The 24,398-nt window shown below is 40.7% G+C and overlaps 1 protein-coding gene across 11 annotated transcripts in view; it reads right to left on the reverse strand.

The window, feature by feature from the left end:
- HIVEP2 (HIVEP zinc finger 2) overlaps positions 1-24,398 on the reverse strand; it is a 238,237-nt gene that overhangs the window by 7,457 nt on the left and 206,382 nt on the right. For all 11 annotated transcript variants that reach the window (XM_049902484.1, XM_049902432.1, XM_049902462.1 and 8 more), the window contains 6 exons: positions 21,411-21,455; positions 15,020-20,596; positions 13,833-13,987; positions 9,154-9,329; positions 2,853-2,954; positions 931-1,826 (listed from right to left, as the gene is read on the reverse strand). In XM_049902484.1, coding sequence (XP_049758441.1) covers positions 931-1,826; positions 2,853-2,954; positions 9,154-9,329; positions 13,833-13,987; positions 15,020-20,206 — 6,516 coding nt within the window. In that variant the 5' untranslated portion in view covers positions 20,207-20,596; positions 21,411-21,455. The remainder of the gene's footprint in view (positions 1-930; positions 1,827-2,852; positions 2,955-9,153; positions 9,330-13,832; positions 13,988-15,019; positions 20,597-21,410; positions 21,456-24,398) is intronic.

The following is a 24,398-nucleotide window of genomic DNA, read 5'->3' on the forward strand; positions in this document are numbered from 1 at the left end:
TTTATTTGTTTTTTAAAAAATTCTAAACAAATTGAGGAGCCCTGGTGGTGCAGTGGTTAAGAGCTCTGCTGCTAACCAAAAGGTCAGTAGTTTGAATCCACCGGCCGCTCCTTGGAAACCCTATGGGGCAGGCATCTAGGTCTACTGTGCCACAGAGTGAGGCAGGGGCAGGGTGCTTTTTTATAGATGTACACTAAACCTACTGCTTACATTTAATCCATGGTAGCTACCATTATCTTAAATTGTAATGAAGGAATGATCATACTAATCTCCTTTGATGCTTTCCGCCTTTGCTCTCCCAGCTTCCTGTTCACTTTGGGCTCACACTCGTTCACCCAGCAAGTTCCCTCGGTAGCAGGAGGTGCTGGGAATAGCAAGAAACAGCAGATATGCTCAGGCCTTTGATTTACAAACACAATCAGCCCCTCACTAGTTTCATACATCCACTCACTGTGGGCAAAGAAATAAGAGTATTAAAAAAAATACATTCAAAGTCAGGGACAACGATTGAATCAGAAACCTTACCTGGCAAAAGGTATATAAATGACACCTAAGTGGCCCTCTGAGTGTCTCTGCATTCATGTAATTCCAAAGGCTTCACTCTTTTAATCATGTGAGGGCTTCAGTTCATGTCTGTAATTAGTTCGGCTTAGAAAGCATTTATGAAGGCCTCACCTGTTACCAGCTGGAAACGCACTGAGCTCTGATGTAATACCACTCTTGGGGTAATGCCACAGCTCGTTCGACTCACAAAGGCTTGTGATAAAAACGTCTTTCGGCTAGTTTCAGTAACCAATTTTACTCCTCACCATAAGAAACGAAAAAACAAAAAACAAACCCACTGCTGTGGAGTCAGCTCTGACTCATGGCGACCCTATGAATTCCACACTTTGACTTACACATTGAAAAGAAAAAGCTGGTTGTACTTACAGGAGGCCCCAATACAATTGGCTCTGCTTGCAGATACTGCCCCATGGACAATGGCGCATTATGGTATAAAGCCCTTCTGGGTGATGGTGCCCTTATGCTGGTCATGTATCTTCTCTCTCTTCTGGGGGAGAGGTCTCTCCTTGCACTGATATCTTTCCCAGGTGAAAGTGGTCTCCTTGGGGACAAATGTCTTCTTGGCGAAACATCTCCTTGTGACATCTCTCTTCTCAATGCAGCTTCTTTTCTTGGTGAAAGGTGCCTCATGGGTGACAGATCTCTCCTAGGTGACAAATGTCTTCTGGGTGATAAATCTCCTTTGGGTATCAGATACCTCTTTGGTGAATTATCTTGACAGGGTGAAGAATCATATCCTGGTGAGGAATGACGGCTTGAGGGTGAGAAGTCCCTCGGCGAGGAGCTAGGCTCTGAAGACAGCATATACTCTTCTTCCATACAGCTAGGTATGTCTAACCTGTCTTTGTCTGGTTCCGAGTCTGTACTTTTGCTCTGGAATAATCTCTGGTATTCTGTCATCTGGGTATCTTCACATGAGTCACTTGGTGTCATTAGCTGAGTAACCTGAATACTCGGCAAAGTAACCAAATAACTGATCAATGAAGAATGTCCCAGGGAACCGTCTGAAGGAACCCCATGGGGTACAGCGCCAACATTCACGGGCAAGGAAGAGAATCTAGGAGGCTGGGGACTGGTGCTTCTTGATCTTGTTTTTGGTGTCAAATCTCCCTGGTCATCAAAGTCATCATCATCTTCATCATCATCATCATTATCATCTCCATCTTCACCATCCGATTCCTCGGCATCTGAGAACTGATGATCAGTTGAAATGCTGGACACACTATTCTTCTCAGTTGCTTTGTGCAAATCTTCCATATTTTCTGAAACAATTGAACAAAGATAGTGACCATCAAGAGTCAAACATCACGGTTAAGAGCTAATTTCGGCCCCATCTCTTTCCAAAAGCTTTCCCAGCCCTCCAGTTCCAAGTGATAGTTCTGCCTCTGCACTCCTACCACACTCAATGGTAGCAGTCTGCCTGTGTGACCCTGCATTGAGTTTTTCTTTCTATATACCTGTCTGGTTTCATCCCCACCCTGCAGTAAGACTCCGTAATATGACTTTTACCTCAGCACACACCCTAACTCATGGAAAACCCTCAACAAATGGGTACAGTTGATGTTGTTAATGCTGGTGGGACAAGAAAGAGAAAAGCAACAACCTGTCTTTACAGGCACAGGTGCAGACCTGTATATAAAAACCAAACCAAACCCATGGATGTCAAGTCAATTCCAACTCATGGCAACCCCGTGTGTTACACAGTAGAACTGCTCCATACGGTTTTCTTGGCTGTAATCTTTATGGAAGCAGATTGCCAGGCCTTTCTTCTGTGGCATGGCTGGGTGGGTTTGAACCACCAGCCTTTAGGTTAGTAGTCTAGTACAAATTGTTCACGCCACCCAGGAACCTTGAACTATTTTTAAGTGGTATATATCACGAGGTCGGGTTGACCTCCAGGTTTTCTATTGATGTCAATGATGGATTTCTTTTTTTTTCTACTAGGTTTCCTCTTAAAAGGAATAATAACACATTAAAATTATTTTCAAATTTCCCCCAAAATGTCATACAATTTAAATCACCATCACAATACAAGCAGAATTAGATTTTCTCCATGGTTCTAGATGAAAGTATTTTCATAATAAGACCGTTTTCCCCCTCAGTCACAACTGAAATATATTTCTCAACAGATTTCAAGCAATTCAATGTGTCAGATTTTTTTCTATATTTAACATTTAATTCGATCAAGTCTTATCAGCTTTGAAAAAAATTGACCCTCATTTTGCCACTTCAGCCACGGAGCCCCAGTGTACACAGGGAAGAGGTCAGCCAACTAAACTCTGATGTACCTGCTTCCTCAGTTTCGGTATCATCCACTGAAGTCATTGAGACTCCCAGTTCCAGGCATTTTTTCATGTGTGCTTTAGATTTCATATGCTTCGTTAGGTTTCCTAGCAAACACAGCCAAAAAACAGAGAAAGAGAGAGAATTGGTCACTTGATCATTTTTTAAAAATTCAATGCTGAAATGAACTAAGGATAATGTAGTTTTTTTTTCTACTACTACCCCTTGCTTCAACTTTTAAAGGAACGATCTCGTTTCTGAAGATGTAAACTGAGAACTTCTGCCCAATTTCAGGTTTTCTTTATTCTAGAATACGTGCGGAAGCTGAGGGTTAAATCTTTTCTGGCATAGGCTCTAAGCAGGGATGGGGAACCCAGCCTTTCCTGCCTAAGAAAGGACCCAATATTCTTGTCTGGACTGAACAGGGCAGCCTCCTGGGACTCCATATTAAACAGAGCAATATGAGCTGGGTCACACACCTCAAAGAAACTCCAGAATGAAATATTCTCATTAACACACCTACTCAGCCCCAGACTTCCAGGCATACATCAGATATAGATTAACTCCCAAGGATCCTCACCGGTCAGAAGAAAAACATATGCAAACTAATGTGAGAACCAACCCTACAAATGAATTCAAAGATCTTTGAAAATACTCAGCTAACTACTTATAAACCTGTTGCCATCGAGTCGATTCATAATCATGGCACCGTATAGGACAGAGTAGAAGAGCTGCTTGTGGATTCAAGCTGCCGACCTTTTGGTTAGCAGCTGAAAGCTTAACCACTGTGGCCACCAGAGATCCTGATCATTCCCAATATTTAGCATTTATCTGTTTAGCACCTATATGTATTGCATTGGGCAAATCAACTGCAAAAGACCTTTTTAAAGTGTTCAAAAACAAAGATGTCACTTTGAGGACTAATGTGGACCTGGCCCAAGCCATGGTGTTTTCAGTCACCTTATGTGCATGAGAAAGCTGAACATTGAATAAGGAAGATCCAAAAAAGAACTGATGCCCTGAGTTATGGTGTTGGCGAAGAATACTAAATATGCCATGGACTGCCAGAAGAACGAACAAATCTGTCTTGGAAGAAGTACAGCCAGAATGCTCCATAGAAGTGAGAATGGTAAGACTTTGTCTCACATACTGTGGACATGTTATCAGGAGAAACCAGTCCCTGGAGAAGGATATCATGATTGGTATAGCAGAGAGTCAGTGAAAAAGAGGAAGACCCTCAATGAGATGGATTGACACTGTGGCTGCAACAATGGGTTCAAGCATTATGAAGATTGTGAAGGTGGCATCGGACCGGGCAGCTTTTCATTCTGTTGTACGTAGGGTCGTTATGCATCAGAAATGACTAGAGGGCACCTCATAACAAAACAATATGTGTGTCATATTAGCAAACTTTATGACAATAGTTTTTTTTAATATTCTGGAACAATATTCCCTCCATATTTGTTTTATTTTAAGACTCCCATTAGTCTAAGAAAATAGAAAGGTTTCATGTCAAATATTTATGGTGGTGATGATACATACAATTACATACACATGTATATATATACATATATATACACACATAGGTGTACATAAGTATATATATGTACGTACATGTATATACGCCATATACACCTATATGTATCTTTATGTACATATATATACATTTCTGCAAATTTGTATAGTATGACCGAAAGCCTTCCCCTGGAGTTGAATTTGGACTTCTAGCCTCCTAGGCTGTGGTATTTCTGTTATAGCAGCACTAGATAACTATGACAGAATTTGGTACTGAGAGTGGGGTGCTACTCTAACAGATACCTAAAATGTGGAAGCAGTTTTGAAACTGTGAATGGATAGAGGCTGGAAGAGTTTTAAAGTGCCTACTAGCAAAAGCCTGGATTGCCTTGAAGAGATTGTTGGTGGAATTATGGATATCAAAGACAATTCCAGTGAGGACTCAGAAGGAAATGAGGAAAGCTGTTACATTGGAGATGGCACAGATGGTGAGAAGCTGCAGCAGAGAAATGGCAGCAGCAGAACCAGGAGACTAGTGCAAGACAGCACTGGAGCTGACTCACAGAGCAAGAAAGTTGAGTGCCTTTGTGCACGAGACTTGCTGGTGGAATAGGGTGTCTCCAGGAACTTATTGGTGAAGCTAGGCTTGCCAACTCATGGAGCAAGAGAGCTGAGTGCCTTCTGGCTGAAGTTTTCTGGCAGAGTGGGGTGCCTCCAGGCACTTATCAGTGGAGCTAAAGAAGTTTGGAACACTTGCCGCATTAAGGCAGAAGCAGGTGAAGAGGCCCAAAGGGTGAGAGGCCAAGGAACAAGGAAGCAGAAGCCAAAGAGACAAGGAAGCAGAGGTACCTCAGTATCAAAGGGTAGGGCTATAATCTTTAGGGTCTCAGAGAGTGGAGTTGCCACTCAGGTGGACCAGGAGTATGGGGCCACCTAAAGCCGAGGGAGCAGAGTTGCTGTCTAGTGGGCCTAAATGGTCTCAGAGAACAGAGGGTTATTATCAAATCTTGAGGGCTAATGTAGTGTGTTCTGCTGACTTCCTTTGTGCCTGTTATCCTTTCTTTCCTTCCTACTTCTCCCATTTGTAATGGAAATGCCTACTTTGTGCCTGTCCCACTATTGTACTTCGGAAGTAGATAACTTGTATTCTAGATTTCACGGATGAAGAGGGATTTTTTTATTTTGGACTTGCAGTTGAATTAAGAGTTTTGCTATGATATGATGGGGTGAACGTGTATTACATGTGGCAAGGAATGAATTTTGGGGGGCCAAAGCATGGACTGCTATGGATTGAATTGTGTCCCCCCAAAATGTATGTCAACTTGGCTAGCCATGATTCCCAGGATTGTGTGACTGCCCACCATTTTGGGATCTGATGTGATTTTCCCATGTATTGCAAATCCTACCTCTATGGTGTTAATGAGGCAGGGTTAGAGGCAGTTATATCAATGAGGCAGGACTCAATCTACAAGATTAGACTGTATCTTAAATACACCTCTTTTGAGATATAAAAGAGAGAAGCAAGCAGAGAGACAGGGGGACCTCATACCACGAAGAAAGCAATGCCGGGGGAAGAGCACGTCCTTTGGACCCAAGGTTCCTGCACTGAAAAGTACTCTGAATTCAGAGTTCTAGACTCCTAAACTGTGAGAGAATAAATTTCTCTTTGTTAAAGCCATCCACTTGTGGTATTTCTGTTACTGCAGTACTAGATAACTAAAACAATGACATCAAGAATCACCCTTGACCCAGGATCTACAAAGTTATATGTATTATTCTATGCTATAGAACTTATCAAAAGAGATTCAGAAACTAATTTCATCGTTAGGCCTTTACATCCATTTCAATGAAAATGGTCATATCATTATTTGTGCCTTTTGATAATGCTTTAGCAATGCACCAACAAATGTCATAATGTTTAAAAGTAGGCTGACTGAGATCTAGGTGGAAATTCTAGCCTACTCAGATAATTTGTTCCCTTTAGGGGGTGGCACAGAGGATAAAGCGTTTGGCTACTAACTGAAAGGTTCGTGGTTTAAACCCACTAGCTGCTCCACAGAAGAGAGCTGTGGTAGTTTCCTTCCATAAAGATTTACAGCCTTAGAAATCCTATGGGGCAACTCTACTCTGTCCTATAGGGTCATTTTGAGTCAGAATCAACTTGACAGAGTGGGTTTGGGTTTTGTGGTTAGCTTAGAATTATGAACCATAATTCTAAACTGGGGCGTTGTTCATTTTTTACTGATATATTTTTTACTTTCCTTACTTAATATTTTATTTATTTTTATATACCTATGAATTTTATGTATTATTTCGATAACTCCAAGTGTAGAAATATTTCCAGACTCCCAGTGCTGTTATTTATCAAATAATTATATCTATAATTTTTTAAGGAGCTCAAAAACTTTTATGGGCACATCATCAGAATTCTTAAATGTATAAATTAACGAAACCAGTTAACCAGTTGCCATAGGGTTTTCAATAGCTGCTTCTTCAAAAGTAGATTGCCAGGCCTTTCTTCTGAGGCACCTCTGGTTGGACTTGAGCCTCCAACCTTTCGGTTAGCAGTTGAGCATGTTAACCATTTTGCATCACCCGGGGACTCCTAAATTAATGAAATATGTCTATAAATTAATAGAAATCATCTATTTCTGCAAGGATGCAAGTAAGCTATGTATGTATATAGGGGTTTATGTTAAGTATCCTGATTATTTATTTAAATCTTAATATGTATTTCTTCTCCTATATTTTTCTCTCCATCTGTTTCAAGCAGGTAGTCAGTCTTTGAGCTCCCAACTGCAGAGTATGTTTGCGGTTAGAAATATGAATCTGAAGCAATCCCTCTCTGGCTTTGGTTCTTTGATGTCATGAATTTCCAAGGGACTGGGGCAAGGAGGGCCATGGAGAAAGGTTGCAAAGGGAGAGAGCTTAAAGGACAGCACAGGAAAGGAGAAGGGATTAGTTCTACACATACACCTCCTAGCAGTGCTTCAGCCTACATGGGTTTGGATAATAGGCTTTTCAGCTGGAATGGAAAACTGGCAGGACTTCCCAGGATATTTTGTTCACATTAAGATTCCAAGACATTTGCACATTCCCAAAGGGTGACAAGGAAACTCCAATAATGACTAAGAGTAAATTATTTCCTGCTAAAACTCCAGGACAATGGTTTAAAACCAAATTTAATTTGATTAACAACAACAAAAAAAAAACCTAAAAATGTGTCATTTCTTGTTCACCCCAGTTTTTCCCACAGCTATACCTGCAGCCAACTCATATGCCCAGTGCAGATAATATCATTTGTAATGCCTGGTCAATTTGTAGTATTTTTTAAAAGTCAAGGTTCACATTTTCTTACCCCGCAAGGACTATCACAGTAAAGGTCCACATGAAAGGCTTGACTGTTGGAAGGTGGATAGTATTTAAAAGACCTTAAAAAAAATCCATTGCTGTTGAGTCAATTCCAACTCACAGCGACCCTATAGGACAGAGCAGAACTGCCCCACAGGGTTTCCAAGGAGTGGCTGGTGAATTCAAACAGCCGACCTTTTGATTAGCAGCTGAATACTTAACCATTTACCCCACCAGCTCCAAAACTAATTCCTGTGCGATCCAGATGGGACATGAAAGACCTTATACATTATTTATTTAGTTAGTTTTCATTCTTATTTCTTGTTTATTTCTTTTGAAATGCAAATGAAACCCCCTCTTCCTTTTTGGCTTAAAAGGAGGCATGCCTTAATACAGATACCTTTTTAATAAAAAAGAATCAGAGGTTACACATTGACCCTTCTGACAAACTAGTAAAACAATTTAGGATTTTCGACTAGAAGTGTAGTTTTTTGACAAAGGAAAAATAGTCATACATTTATCTACCAAAGGTTATTTTATTTGATATTTATTTGGCTTGATAGACAGTGGCACAGGTCAATTGGTATACAAACTTAAAAGATTGGAAATGATGGCAGATTGGTGAGGGGGTGTCTGTAGCATCCGTTAGCACTAATGCAAAACATGCTTCTACAAAAGCCAAACCACTTCTAATCACTACTTTTGGTATTCTGAGAACACTGGGTTTCTGAATATTTTTGTAATTTTATAAAATGATAGAAGTATAACGGAAACATCCTCCGTATGTAAAATATTTTTATGTAAATTGCTTGTTAGAAGTAGATTTTTTTTTATTTTTATGATAGAATATCATTTCAAGGCAAATCCTAATTTTATGAGATTAACAGTGTGGCCTCACCTCAGAGTAAGAAAGTGTCTCTGTGCAGATAAATACATGGGGGCATAAGCTATCACATTTCTATGCATAATTAATGCAGCTGTGGATGGAGCTGCCCACCTGGGAGTCTGGGATCTCTACATTATTTATGAACTTGAAACTGACCATGGGCACGTGTTTTCTCCCCAGCTGCTGCCTTGGTTTTTAATGCCTCTACGTGCACTGTCTCCTTGTAACATTTCAATGCTGGGGCAAATATAATCTAGACCACATAACATTTCCAACAAGAAGTAATAGCTATCCAGGCAATTCTTAGCCACTTCCTTTGGAGACAACTGGCCTGGATGTAAGCCTATAGCTCTTACTTAAGTCATAAAAGGAGTCTCACAGTCTCACATACATCCTTTGATCACTTTGATGAGGGAGAAAAAACATTTTGTGGAGTCATATTTTCACAAACAAAGCTATCTTTTTGTCGATGGATGTTAGATATAAAACAATATTCAGAATCTTAAGTAGCCATAATGAAAGCATCTTTCCGCCTAAAAAGCCCAACCCTGTACCTTTCGTTTTGAAGGCGAAGTTGCATAGCTTGCATACATAAGGCCGTACATCAGTATGAGTACGGATATGTTTTTTCAACATGCTTGGCTTCTTACAGCGAATCCCACATTCCTCACAAATGTACTTCCCACGTCCACGTCCTCTGACATATACATAGTCTTCATTTGATTTATACCTGTGAAAAAAGGGGGAACACATGTACTTTTAGTATGTTATGTATCATACCAAAAGCTAATCATTTGCATTGGCCAATTATTATGAGGGTCTTTTACAAATACTCAACTTTACTTCGGTGAAGCTTACGACATTCATGCAGCAAATGCCTAAAAGAATGAGATGACAGGGAGCCAGATTTGGCATTGTAAACAGAATGTCATTGTTTCTACTAATTACATTTTGTTAAGCCTCTTTTTTTTTTTTTTTTCCTTTTCCGGAAAAACATGGGCTTCAAAATGGAATTGGTCCTTCTATTAGGTGTAAATATATAGACTCAGGATATAGACATTAAAATGAGCTTATTGCCCCAATGAGTTGCAGACTTATGCAACTTTTGGCTTCTAGTGTAGCCTCCAATCAAGAGATATCAAGAGGCGTACCCACAAATTTGAGTCATCACACATCCTTTACTAGTAGCACATCATCTAAGATGTGCATGCACGACACACATACACAAACTTCTAAATTTGATTAAATAAGTATGACGGCAACAGAATACTTCATTGCAAGCGTTTACTCTATTTTTACCATCCTGGCAAAAAAGCGTCTCAGGAAACTTCTCGCTTACACTGGCTGAGCTTGAAATACTGACTGCGGTCTACAGATTTGATCTGCTCTTCCCCAAGACCATGAATCTGCTTTAAAGTAGAGTCTAGATTTCAACTGGTTTCCTGAAGGTACCGTTATATAATGAAACTAGAGATTATTTTTTTCAGTCAAATTTCCACTTATTTCCAGAAGTATTTCATAGAGAGGTTTAAAAGAACTTCTGAGGTCATATAAAAACCAAAGTAAATCTGTTGCCATCAAGTCAATTCCCACTCATAGCAACCCAATAGGACCGAGTACAAGTGCCCCGTAGGGTTCCCAAAGCTGTAATCATTACAGAAGCGGACTGTCGCATCTTTCTCCCACAGAGCAGCTGATGGGCTTGAACTGCCGACCTTTTGGTTAGCAGCTGGACGCTAAACTACTGCATCATCAGGGCTCATTTTCTGAGGTCTTATAGTTTAATCAAATCAGTTGGATGAACAAAGTCTTAGTTATTTAATGTAATAATCAAGGGAATAAACCTACCCCATGTTCAACCATCATATGCTCTACCACAGAATACGGTAGCATTCTACCGACTAATTCAATGAGTATCATTATCTCTTAAATCACTGCTAGGCTAGAATCATGGGTCTAATATCATTTCTTAGAAAGATATTTCTTTGAAGGGTTTTTTTTTTTTTAAAGTAAACCGAAATATAAGTATCCTAATTCACTGCAGATTTATTTAAAGGCACTGGATATACAGTTTGGCTTTTGCAATCCAAGAACATTGGCAATTTCTCTATTTTGTCCAAGCAAATCCATCGCCAGGAATAAAACAGGTTCAATTTCAATAGCCCAATCCAGTGAAGGATTGTTAGGGGATAAAATCCAACCAAATATGTAAACTACCAGCTCTGTTACGGATACTATTTAACCTGAACATTATCTGCTTTTGTGTGAGTACCAATCCAGATGAAAGCTAAGTAGTATAAAAATTATGAATAATCAATTTTGTATGACTTTTGCTTCTTTAAATCTTTCCCCTTTTATAAGAAATTTCCAACTTCAACTTGTTCTTCAAACCTATTTTAAACTTTATATTTTACTCACACTGTCTTTTATAATAAAGCAGAAAAAAATTTAAAGAACTTAAAAATATCTTTCACCTTTTAATTTCACTATTCTCTGTCCCTAACTAGATAAAATTACATAAGGAATAGAGACTAAAACAAAGAATTTTATAAAAAAGCTAATTTTTCTCAGGGAAGGATATTTCGAGCTCCACTGTAGCCCATCATCATAGTTGGTGGGACATATATTTTCTATTGGAATAATAAAATTTTATTTTTAATATGTTAGCCGAGTAACTTGCTTCCAGAATGTAAATATGGTAAAATCCTGTATAAAAATATAACTGTGTATTAAAGAAATCTGTACAGATAAAGTACATACTGTAAAACAGTCCTGCAGACTCAAGAATCTACTTGATAAGAAAATGAATGGATTTTAAAAAATAATTGAAATGTATGTTTAGCTAAATTACTACATCCATAAATGAGATAATATAAGGAGTATACGCTTTTAAAAACATGGCCCATAGTACTTTGCTTTTTTAAGAAGTTACACCTTTGCAATCAGCAGAATAAGAGGAAGTAATATACTGTTTGAAATGAACACCTGGGCACCACCATGTTGAAACTGGATCACAGATTAAGAAGCGATTGCAGCCTGGCCCATAACAGAGGGCAAGGAAAGGAAGAGGAAATGAAATATGGCCATAGTCTTTTCAGATTATCAAAACACAGCAATAAAATGTTCACATACATTTTTTCATCTGTGTCCTTCCTTAGTGGAAATGGGCTCCCCAAACCTCACAGGAACTGTAAAGGTCTTGCTAATCTAGTGGTACCAATGCACTGCTATGAAGAAGCTGCTGAACATAAGAGGGCTGATTCAGTCACAGGGACCTCTCAGTCTCTGCGGAAAGATGAAAGCTCTATTTCCCTCGTTTGTGTTAAAAGATGAGGGAGGACAAAAAATATTCATTGAGACAATCTTCACAGATGACATAAAACTCTGATTTTATGGCAAAAGTAACAGACATCCAAAGAGTGCAAAACCTAAGGGGGAAACAACTTGAATAATCCATCTCCAGTCTAGTAAAATTAGGTGAGAAATCGATATTTTATCTCACTAAACATTCAATATTTTATAGTCAAACAAGTAACATTATTTTGTCTCTCAAATATAATTGGAATAAATTCATGCTCAGGAAAATGTATAAATTATGGATCTGTTGTAGAGATAAGGCTAGTTATATCATACTCCCTAAAATGTGGTTAATGTGTTTTAAATTTTTTTAATTTTAAAGGCATACATCTGGGCTTTTCCTTCCATGTGACTGGACTGAAGATACATTTCTATCAAAATCTAAACCTGTTAGATATTATACATATGTGTAATTTTTCATAAGGCACACAGATAACAATGCCATTGAACCTACTACTTGAGTTTCTAGAAATCTGAACTCAACATTTAAAAAGAAATTCCTAAAGACTGAGGAACTGTCAAGACCAGAGGAGCCTGGGGAGACTTGACTGCTAAATGCAATGTGGTATCCTGGTAGGGATCCTGGACCAGAAAGAGAACATCGGTGGGAGAACTGGTGACATCCCAATGAAGACTGGAGTCCAGGTAAAAATAAAAGTAGACAAACAAGTAAGTTAACTAACCCATCAAGCACCAGTCAAGAAATCAAAAGACACATTGCATTGGGCAAATCTGTCATAAAAGACTTCTTTAAAGAGTTGAAAAGCAAAGATGTCATCTTGAAGACTAAGCAGCCCTTGACCCAAGCCATGGTGTTTTCAACTGCCTCCTATGCATGTGGAAGCTGGACAATGAATAAGGAAGACTGAAGAAGAATTGACACATTTGAACTATGGTGCTGGCAACAAATACTGAATATACCAAACCAAAACCCATTGCCTTCGAGTCAATTCCGATTCCTAGTGACCCTATAAGACAGAGTAGAACTGCCCCACAGGGTTTCCAAGGAGCGCCTGGTGGATTCAAACTGCAGACCTTCTGGTTAACAGCCGTAGCTCTTAACCACTGTGACACCAGGGTTTCCACTGAATATACCATGGACTGACAAAAGAACGAACAAATCTGTCTTGGAAGAAGTACAACCAGAATGCTCTTTAGAAGCAAGGAACGCGAGACTATGTCTCACATACTTTGGACATGTTGTCAGGAGGGACTGGTCCCTGGAGAAAGACATCATGGTTGGTAAAGTAGAGGGTCAGTGAGAAAGAGGAAGACCCTCAAGGAGATGGACTGACACAGTAGCTGCAACAATGGGCTTAAGCATAACAATGATTGTGAGGATGGCACAGGACTGGGCATTGTTTCATTCTGTTGAACACAGTATTGCTACGAGTCAGGACCGACTCAATGGCACCTAACAACAACAACAACCATTTCTAGGATTATATATGAGTGTAGTGATTTCATTTTTGTAAGCATAGCATAAAAATATGTCCACTAATAATATAACAAATGCCCATAAAAATATTATTAAATAATGAACAAATGTAGAGGACACCAAGAGCTCACCAATTTAGCTGACTGCATACTAAATAAGAAGCGTGAACATTTGAGAGGTTTGAACCATATAGAACAGGGGCATTTTTATTAAAAGCAAGTTATAAAAGCAACAACCAAACCAAAAAACTAAACCCGTTGCCAACGAGTATGAACTCAGTATCTGTGTTACCAGTCAGACTTCTGAAATGTGCAGAGAAAGGGAATTCCCTTTAAACTTCCAACCCGAGTTGATACTGTTCTTTCCATGCAGACATTCGGGACCATTTACTTTGACTTATAGGTGAATGTTTTACATTTATACTTAAGGTTTCCTTACCCTCCTTCAAAAATTTTAATTCGGATTGGCTCAGTTTGTTTGGATCCAATATCTTTCTCTCCATGAATATCTCCCTTCCCTCTTTCCTTTAAGATATTTCCCACTAGTTTCCGTTCTAATTTGCTGCCAAATGAAAACGACGCATCAGGTTTCATCTGTAGGACAGAAAGAGAGAATCATTTCACATGCTTTCTCTAACATCGAGAGGAAGACTAGTTCACACACCCCCCCCAACTCTTCTATAACCTCTGAAAATTTGCCATAATCCCATGCTAAAGGTCCTGTTCTATAATCTCTGAAAATTAGCCACAACCCCATGCTAAAGGTCCTGTTCTGGTTATATAAAATTAAGGACACTTGGGATAAAATCAGAGAATGAGAGTGGAAGGAATTCAACATTTCGTTAAAAAGACACTCGGTCAGCCCTTACTCTGGGAACACTAGTAAAAACATAAAAGGCACATCCTATGTTCCGAAGTAACAATTAAAATAATCCCTATTATTTAAGGAAGTATTCCCAAAAACTATTGACGGGAAAATGGTAACTAAAATAAGTGCAAATATATTTTTAAATCCTCCATTTGCCTTGATAATAACTTAGCATGAACTCTGCAGTGTTTCTTATTGATATTTTTATAACTTTACGTGTAAGGTATTAGTTTTTCATGTAGGAACAAGCCGGAAAATAACTTGGAAAAAGATCAGTTATGAAAGAGATATACAGAAAATAAATGTGAGTGAAAAGTATTGTCAAGGAAAATAAGCCCTCTTATTTTAAGTTTGCACAGGTCAGTTTTGGCACCGTTCAGGTTTCCTTCCTGATCTTTCTTTTCAATGTCCAATCCCTGGTCTACACTACCATTTCACAATTCCCTGAACTCCTAACATCAAACAAAGTACATCTGTTAGGTCATTAACACAGGTCAGAAAGGGGAAGAACCTCAGTGGTAGAATTTCCTGGGCTCCCGGGTGAGCGAGATACTAAGCCTTTGGGGCTTTCTCTGGGACCTCATAGCTAATTGCACAGTCAGTGGCCTCTTCCACCCAGTGTTAGGGTGCTATTGAGGGCTCCCCCAACTCTGACCTTAATTTTACTTGTAGGTTGTAGATCTTACATCCTTCCCTCCATATTCTGCTTAGCAATCAAATCCACAACCCAGAGTGCTTCCTAAAAGAGTATCTGTTACCTGAGCAAACTGTTTCCAAGCACTTGATGATGTCAGCTTGCCGGTTCCAGGTCTATGCATAGCAGCCAGAGTATAAATTTCTGTGGTCATTTTTTGCTTGGACCTCAGAAGCGCCAGAGTGGTCTTGGTGTTCAATCCTGATGGGTTTGGGTTACAGGAACTAATGCACCATGAAGCATACACTGAGGATTTGAAGGTGGCCTGTTGTACGTAATTGGGTTTTGTATAATTCAAGAAGCACCAACTCACTGTAGTTGTTGTCCGCAGACTGGGGAACTGAAGAATCTGCTGGAAATCTGCCGCATCCGTGAAAAGTAGAGTTGAGTTTGCCACTTTCCCACTTGGGCCAGATGCCATCTGGACCAGCATGCCAACAGGCAGCTTCTGGCTTTTGCCTTGCCCTTCTGGCTGACTGTCCCCTGGTGGCAATGAAGAGCTTTGTGGGCTCAGGCTCATGTCAGATGACGTCTCATCAATATCTAACTCATCTGATGACTCTTTGCTTTCAGAAGGCCCACTGGACCTCTGCCCCAGAGGAGGTGCCCGGGAGCTGGAAAGCATTTCCCTGCTGGGTGGGAATGGCTCCCTCGAGGGCGTGCTGGTAGATGGGTGGTCTTGAGATGAGGAGGGTGACAGTGAGGAGAAGGAAGACGACCCCGACTGTGAGCCATCCTTTGGCTCAGAAGCACAGCCTTGTCGAACCAACTGAGGCTTCTGTGGGTGGGAGAGGTCCTTTTTGATGTCGGAGTTGGTTAGCTCCACGGCGCTGAGCTCCTCGACAATCTGTCCATACATCTTTTCCTCTTTCACCCTTTTCTGCTGCTTTGTTTCCATGAAGAGTTCTAAGCTGCTGGCTGGAGAAAGCATGCGCTTGCTACCTCCAAGGGTGGCAACACTGTCAGAGGTGGAAGGTAAACACAACGGGATTGAGGATTCTAAGCCAAGGGGTAAGGTCTGAGGTACTTTCCAAATGGGGTATTTTTCCAAGCCTGCATGCTGCCCTAACACCTGGGCGATGTTAAGCCCTATCCCTTGCATGGCTGCGTTGGTCACCAGTGTTCTTTGTGTCATATTCTCATCGACTTTGCATATGACAATCGCAGGGCTGTTCTGCCCAAGGATCTGAGAAATGCTTGTATACATGACACTCCCGTATGATGGTACATGGGTTTGGATCCTAACAGGAACCACTGCTCCCGGTAAGGACTGTAAAGGCCCAGCATTTCCCGAGGCAAAATCTTCTTGAAAAAGCTGCTCAGAAGGAGTATCCATTGACTTAGTGCTCTGGTCTGAGGCGAACTTTGGAAGAAGGCTCTTCGAGTGTAGCCCTGATGTTCCTGAATAACATGGGTAAGTTTGCTCTTTTGCATGTACGTAATCAGCAGATTTCTTCCCAGTGTGCTCTGAAACGTGCTCTAAGGGGTAGCTAGGATGAATTTCTGACTGGAAAGAAGGCTTGCCATAGCTCTTCTGAGGATGTGGAGCAAAGGGAGGTGGGAAATGGGCTTGCCACCAGGGAGGCTGCTGAGCTGGCAGGTGAACCATGCAGACAGTAGGATATTGAAACTGGAACAGGGCATTCTGAATCGGAGAAAATGGAATTGTTTCTTGATGTGGAAATAAATGTGGTTGTTCAGATAAGTGCTTGTTGGCAATGTAAGACGTGGGTTGTATCAAGGGGTTTCTTAAAGATTCCTGACTGTCCATGTGCATGATCTGAGGTTGGGCCAGGTGGAGGGACCCTGTACTCAGCGGAGCACAAGGACCCACAACCTGCTTCCCGGGGTCTTCCACTTGCAGGGGAGGAAGCACAGCAGACGGGCCATGGTGCCACGTGGACCTGAGGCCTGCGTGCAGGTGCTCCATCTGCTCCTGCTTCACACTCTGATCCACACCAGTGTCACCCTGGGCAATCTCTGGGGAACCGCTGAAGGAAGCTTGCCGAACCAAGAAGCATTTCTTCCTCTCTCGTGATGGCGATAACGTTGAGGCTGGCGCTCCCGCCACAGGAGCATGAGACAGGCTTCCATAATCAAATGATTTGCTCCGAATTTCAGGGACTTCTGTTGCATGAGGACAAGGCATCTGCTCGGATGAGCAGCGTCGCATCTCCTTCTGGTGGTGATGACCAGGGACAGACAATGAGTAGGAGCCAGCAGGGACGGTCAGAAACTCAGAATGCTTCCCAAACTCATCCTGCCTTGGAGGTGCAGCAAGCTTAATGGTTTCTTCTCTTTCAAAAGACATTGAAAAACTGGAGCTGTGGGATAAGTTGCTTTCTTGACTGGGGCTGCGAGAGAGGCCGGTTCCTGCAGACTCAAAACTGGACTCCCCAGAAGAGTGCTCCATATCCGCAAGTCGCAAACGCTTCTTTTTAGGTGGCAACTTCTCAGCTGGGAGCTGGGAAAGGGTCTCACTTCTCTGGGGCCACTGAAATTCCTCCACAGGCTTTTCTGGTTCCTTACTCTGTGCTTCTTTCTCCTTCTCTGGTTTATCAGGCTCTTCTGTCACACGAATCTCAGGGACTTGAATGTTGTGCTGGCGAACCAACCTAGGCTGTGTGTGATAGGACTGCTGCTGTACCTGCTGCGAAGGGGATGGTTTCCCCCCACTTTCAGCACTGTCCCCCTGTGCAGCCCACTCTGGACTCACCGGGGCTTCTGAAATTTCACTGTCACAAGTCTCAGAAGGTGAAGAAGCTTTATCTTGTGCACAAGCCACGAGTTCGGCAGACTCAGACCTTTCAAATGAATTGGGTCGGCTCAGCGAGTTTGTGTGCTGAATCACAGAAATCACATTCCCAGGAGGTTTCCTGCCACCTAGGTCTGACATCTTGTCTGAATCGGTGGCTGAAGGAGACTCCTCTGACCCAAGAGATGGGCTTCCAGATTGCAATTGGGGTCGACACGGGTCAAAGCGCTCAGAGTGACCATGAGAAGGGTTCTCATGTCCAACCAAGGCAAATCCACTTCTTACTCCTTCCTGCATCTGCAATTTGGGGTCATAATCTGAAGTCATTATGCCCATGGGGGTGCTTACAATGCTGCTGCAAATCATGGGGGTGTCTTCCTCATCTCCTACACTCTTCTCTTTCCGGCGTTTTCTATTTTCACATGTAGTTCCAAACATGGTTGGCATTCCCTGTAATGGCACCAAGGGATCCATAAAATATTCTCCACCATGTTTTAAAGAACTTAAGCAGGAAATATCCCTGTGGCTTTGCTTTGGTGTTTCAGAGTCTTCCCACTTCTTATAGGGTTTCCGACATACATCATAGTCATACCCAACCCTCTCCCCAGGAATCAACTTCTTTTCCTTCAACGATGAACCTGTGATACCTTTGGACATCCTGCCATGATGCTCTACCTCCATGTGCCCCTCCTGTACAGAAGGCAGCTCAAATGCTGCTTGCCGTCTTAACGTGCGCTGAGGGGGTATTCCTACTGTCCCTGGATAGAACACATCATCTGAACCAGTCATCCTTTCATCAAATGAGTGGCTTCCTCTCAAAGAAGGGGGGATACTTAAATTAGTTGCTGAAGAAGTTGGCATTGAGTTGCTTCTAATAAGGGGTAAAGAGTCTACAGGAGCTTCTAAGAGGATTGGGTTGCTGCCTTGGAAATTTGCTGAATAAAGTTTTCCTTCATTCCTGATAGATGATACAATCGGCTGGGATTGTCTGGACTCACTATTGAATTTAGAGGATTTCAGCATGCCTGTTTGACTGGGGTCAATGTCTCCTTTGCCTGGGATCAGCTGTGATACAGGATCTTCAAACATCTTGACATCTAACCTGGTGTTTACGTGAGGTAATGATTCCATTATGCCCTTCCTACCCATTGTGGTGCGCTCCTGACTTGTGGTTGTAACACTGAGTGCATTTCTCGGACTAATCCGACCATACTTTCCAAAGATGATTTCTTCATAAGACTTTGCATTTGTGTTTGGAGGGCTTATTTGCTGCTCTGCACTTTCTGAGCGAGAAAAGTAACCAGAATCAGTGCTTCCTTTACTGTGCGGGCTCAGGAGATTTAGAGATGGCTCAGAGTCTTGTCCTTTTTTCTCTGACAGTCTTAGTGCAAGTTTCTGTTTAACTGTGTGAGAGTCATCAGCTTTAGCATTTAAAGACGGATTTGCTAGCATATCAGAGCCAATATACTGAGAGCTTTCACTAGGCAATGGAATCCCACTTTTGGGGATAATCAGAATCGGCACCTTCATCGGACCTCCCAATGACTCTTCCAATGACCCATGATAGCTGCCTCTGCCAGCAATGTCCAATGGGATTGGAGGGCCAGGGCTCATTTTGTCAGAAGCCTCAGCAAATAATGAACTCTCCTCATCTGTGTCTGTACTCTGTTCACCATCCGAATGTATTTCTGCTTCTACATCAATAAAACCAGCCTCTAGGTCCAATTTAGATACAGCTGACTCTGTGAAAGGTACTAATCCTGCCTTAATTGCATGAGCGTGGGACTTCCTGTGCTTGTACAAATTGCTTTTTGTCTTGAAAGAGAAACCACAAGGTATACATGGATATGGCCGCTCCCCAGTATGGGACCTGATATGCTTTTTCAGTACACTTGGTTTGGCACACGCCCTGCTGCAGTAAGGGCAAATGTACTTGCCGGGCTTTTTGGGTTTGTGCTCTTTCTTGTGAGCATCTTCAGACTGGTCGATACTTTTCTGGGTGTATTGGCTATAAGCAGGGTTCAAACTTGAAATCTTTTTTCTAGGATAACCACCACTGTGGCCATGTAGAGGAAAAGGAAATAAGTCATCGGAAGCAACAGATTGCAAATGGCCAGGAAAAAGCCATGGAGGGCCTTCTAGGCTCTGATGGGGCTTGTTGCTAGGCATGACCCCCTGTGGCAATGAGTGCTGAGGAAAAGAGAGTGAGTGTTGGCATGAATAAGGACTCGGACGGTGCGGCGGGTATTGCTTCTCTGGGACTTGCTGGGCCACTTCACTGGGTGGTGCCAGTTTCCCAGAACCAAAGAGTTGTGCTGATGCCGTGTTTCCGATTTGCTCAGGATCTATTTGTGGTTGCCGATGTCCTTCCTGACTGCCAAAAGTGCTCATCTTAATGACAGCTGATTGCTCCTGTCTCCATCTACCTGATGCTGTATCAGTTTCTCCAGACCTTGAGGTAGCTTTTTGTCCTATAGCTGTGTCCCCAGTGTCCATTTTGTTACACAAGGTCTTAAGTGCTAGTTCACGTGAAAGCCGTACAGACTCATGGAGTGTATCCAAAGCTGTGCTTTATTAAAGCTTGGTTGCTTCCATGTTCCAGGGTGTCTGCAAACTTGTTGATTGCTCTTTCTCTTTGGAACCTTCCACACCCACACCACAGCCTATATGGGCATTAGATGATAATGTCCTTGGACCAGGGCTACAACATAGTTCTCTCCATTATGGAAGTATCCATCTGAAAGCTCAGTGCAAATCTATAAAGATTTCTTATGGCATCTGAATATTTTTGACTAGGATGAAATTGGGGTGATAAATAGTCTAGGAGAAATTTTGCCCATCAACTAGAGCAAAGTTTGATTGCCAAGCTCGCTAAGATGCAATGACCTGAAGAAAAAGAAAACACATAGAGACTGTCATAAGAGTTATCAACCAAGAATTCAAAATCAATCTTAAAATAACCAGCCAGAAATTGGAGAAACTGAAAATGTTTTTTTACTTCAAGGAATTCTTTTTATAGCTATTACATTAGTTACACTGCTGTGCTGTCCTTGTGTGTCACAGAGTCGATTTCAACTCATAGGGACTCTACAGGACAAAGTACAACAGCCCCGTAGGGTTTCCTAGGCTGAAATCCTTACAGGAGTGGATTGCCCGGTCTTTTCTTCCCATCAGTCTGCTCCTGTAAAGTGGTTGGTGGGTTTGAATCACAGAACTTTTGGGTAACAGCCAAGTGCTTAACCATTGTGCCATCAGGGCTCCTAGTTACACTAGCAAAGGATATTAATTTCAAACCTAGCATTAAATCATAGAATTGACTCGACAGCACTGGGTACTGGGTTTTATTAAATCATAAGCATAAATCTCTTCCATATTTCTTTTAAATACTGCTTAATTTTGATTAGAAAATTATTTGAAAGAAAACCTTTTCTAAAAATTATCTACAAAAAAAAATTTTAAAACCTTCATTAAAATACATTTAGGATGATTTCTAAACGAGTTTTATGACTTGCATGAAGTGTACCATATTTATAGCTTAAAAGCAGCAGATAGTGTAGCGCAGACCAAGACTATAGAATCAAAGATTATCGTAACGTTTTGGAAAAGACAGAAGAATGCATCTAAATGAAACAATTTTGAAACCTCCATAATATAGGAAATGAAACATAAGTAAAGAATAATTTAAAAATGAAATGATCACCTGAACGATTTAGAGTTCTCACGGGCATGATTGTCTTGATGTTCCCTGGGAACAAAGTAAACGCAATTAGGAAAAATTGTACCTTAAGCCATGGCATTGCTAGATCGAAATTTCAATCGTAAATTTACTATACATAGGGCTCACAATGGTATGTGCCACATACAATAACAAGTAACAGTTTTTTGAATCTACTACACTAAAACTGTAAACCCTGTATGGACACTCTATCCAAAAGTGATTCAAAAAGAAAAAGTTACAAAAACTTCACAGTAATATTTCCTGTGGTGTAAGATGATTGTATCAAGACATCTCAGTCTTTTGGCCAGAGTAAGCCTTGTTCTAATTCCCTAGGTATTAAAAAGTTCGGAATAGTGGTTTTTTGATTGAACTTACAGATTTTAACATTTAAAAGAGCAAATTTACTTTTTAGGAAATTTACATCACAGAAAAGTGAAGGATTGCTCCAGGTAACAGTGAATGGCTCATGAAGACCTGGCAGCTTAGTAACCAATTAGATTTGAAGTGCAAGTTCCACACCCATCCAAGAATGGCTCAATGTAGTATTGAGAGGATTCTGAGCACTTCAGTGCTAAACGGTATCAATTATAATGAAAGCTAACATGTTCCCTTGATGGGCACGGTCGCAGTGCCTATCAAAATAAGAAACCCCATGCCCTTTGGCCCAGAAATTCCATTGCTAGGACTTTGTCCTTCCAGATACACTCGCACAAGTGCACAAGGGTATATGTAAAATGACTGTTGAAATAAATTATGTCTCAACCATAAAACTCAGCCTTTTAAAAAATGAAGTACAGCTATAAGTACTGACATAGAAATCTGTTCAGGAGCTAGTAACGTTAAGTGCAAAAAAGTATTTCTGTAAAAACAGGAATTTTTTTTGCAGTAATTCCAAGCAACTGTTAACAGCACTTAAATTGCAGAAGCAGAACCAGGTAGTCAGAGGAAAGGGAGGGAAGGGGTTTCTACTTTACGATTTTTTTTTTTTAAACATAAACATGTATACTTTCGTAATAAACTATTGGTGAGTGAAAAGATGCTACCATGCAAAAATGTACTGTGGATTGCCAAACCAAAACTCAAGTACTATTTAGAATCTTACTTCCATGTCCAATTTGCTCCCTAATATGGAACTCTATTGTGATGATGCTGATGATAATAGCAGCTGCATTTAGAAAGGGGAAAGACCACGGAAATTCCCACAGGAATAGTAAGTCTTCCGGATGAGAAATCAGTGATTCCCAGATTTCTGTTGTAAGATCTCTATAATCAAAAGTTCCTTCTGGCAATAACCGTGAAGCATAACAGACTGATAAAGCATTTATCAGAAAAACTAAATAACAAGCATATTAACTTGAGTTTGATAAAAAGTTTTAATATTCAATTCTACTCTCCCCTCCGCCACCCCACACAGTAATTTTCCTAAGCATCCGCTATAGAAAGTGAGGCAAAAACTGCAAGAGTTGACTCACAAGACTTCCATGCAGGTTTACCTCTGTCGGTTCCAGCAACCATATCAACCAGAATATTCAATGTAAAACTTAAACTGGATTTATTTTTTGTTAAATATTTAAAGTTCATGGAGACACAATGTCCAACTTTTAGAGGTGAATACGACCCCCTCAAAAAACAAAATAAAACACCAAACCAGTTGCTGTTAAGTTGATTCTGACCCATGGTGGCCCCATGTGTGTCACAGTAGAACTGTACTCCATAGTATTTTCATGGTTGTAACCTTTTAGAAGCAGATCGCCAGGCTTTTCTTCAGAGGTGCCACTGGGTGGGCTCAAACTACCAATCTTTTGGTTAATAGTTCAATGTTTAACTGTATCATCCTTTAAAATGGAAGTATAGTATATTTGCAATTCAAGACTGAAATGTGCGAGTCTTTAATTTGGACTAAGAGATTGGATTGCATAATTTATCCATTATTTTTCAGAGATAATATTTTATTATGGTATCGATCTACGTAGTTCCATTGCCATTAATAATAATAATGGCTGTCATTTACAGAGAATTTACTATGTCCCAAATACTATTATAGATCTTCACATACATTATCTTATTTGATCTTCACGATAGCCTATGCAATAAACCAGAAACCAAATCCATCGTCATCGAGTGGATTCAGACTCACAGTGATGCTATACAGAGTAGAACTACCCCACAGGGTTTCCAAGGCTGTAAATCTCTACAGACGGAGACTACACATCTTTTTCCTGTGAAGAAGCTAGTGGGTTCAAACCACCGACTTTCCAGTAAGCAGCTGAGTGCTTTAACCACTGCACCATCAGGGCTCCTTAATCTATGCAATGGGTATTATTATATCTGTTTTACAGTTGAGGATTATATTGAGGGAGGTTCAGTGGCAGAGCCAGAATTCAAATCCAAGTCTGGCAGGCCTCCAAGCTTAGGTAGGGGTCTTTACCCCACCCCCAATTTATCACAACTTAATATAACACATCTTCAATAATGCTTTTCTACAAATATTTTCACTGAACTTCATTATTTGAAATACCTGAATTTTTAATGGTCCTGGGAGAACGTGTATGAGCTTTGCATGGTTGTGGTACAGAAAATGGCCCGAAAATGCCATTTCCTAGAAATCAAACAAATCCATAGCTTAAATAATGTTCAAAATCTGCATACTAAGGTATTAAGCTCTTCAGAGCTCCCAGTGTCCTCAATAAACACAATAAATTCCCAAGACGAAAAATTCATTTCCTCTGTTCTTCAAAAAGCATTACTTCTAAGGTAGTGGAAAACAAGGACCTTACAAGTGAAAACTGGGCATATGGTCACTTTTCATCCACTGGTTTACACAGAAGATATAATTTTGCTTTAATCATGAATTTCAAGTTAAATAAGTACATAAAATATTATGAAAAACAGGGCTGGAAAAATAGATTTAATAAGTTATTAAGCAGAATGTAATGTTTTCAATTAGCAATGTTGTAATACCTTTATAAA

The sequence above is a fragment of the Elephas maximus genome, chromosome 1, assembly GCF_024166365.1.
Source record: "Elephas maximus indicus isolate mEleMax1 chromosome 1, mEleMax1 primary haplotype, whole genome shotgun sequence".
Classification (NCBI taxonomy): Eukaryota; Metazoa; Chordata; class Mammalia; order Proboscidea; family Elephantidae; genus Elephas; species Elephas maximus.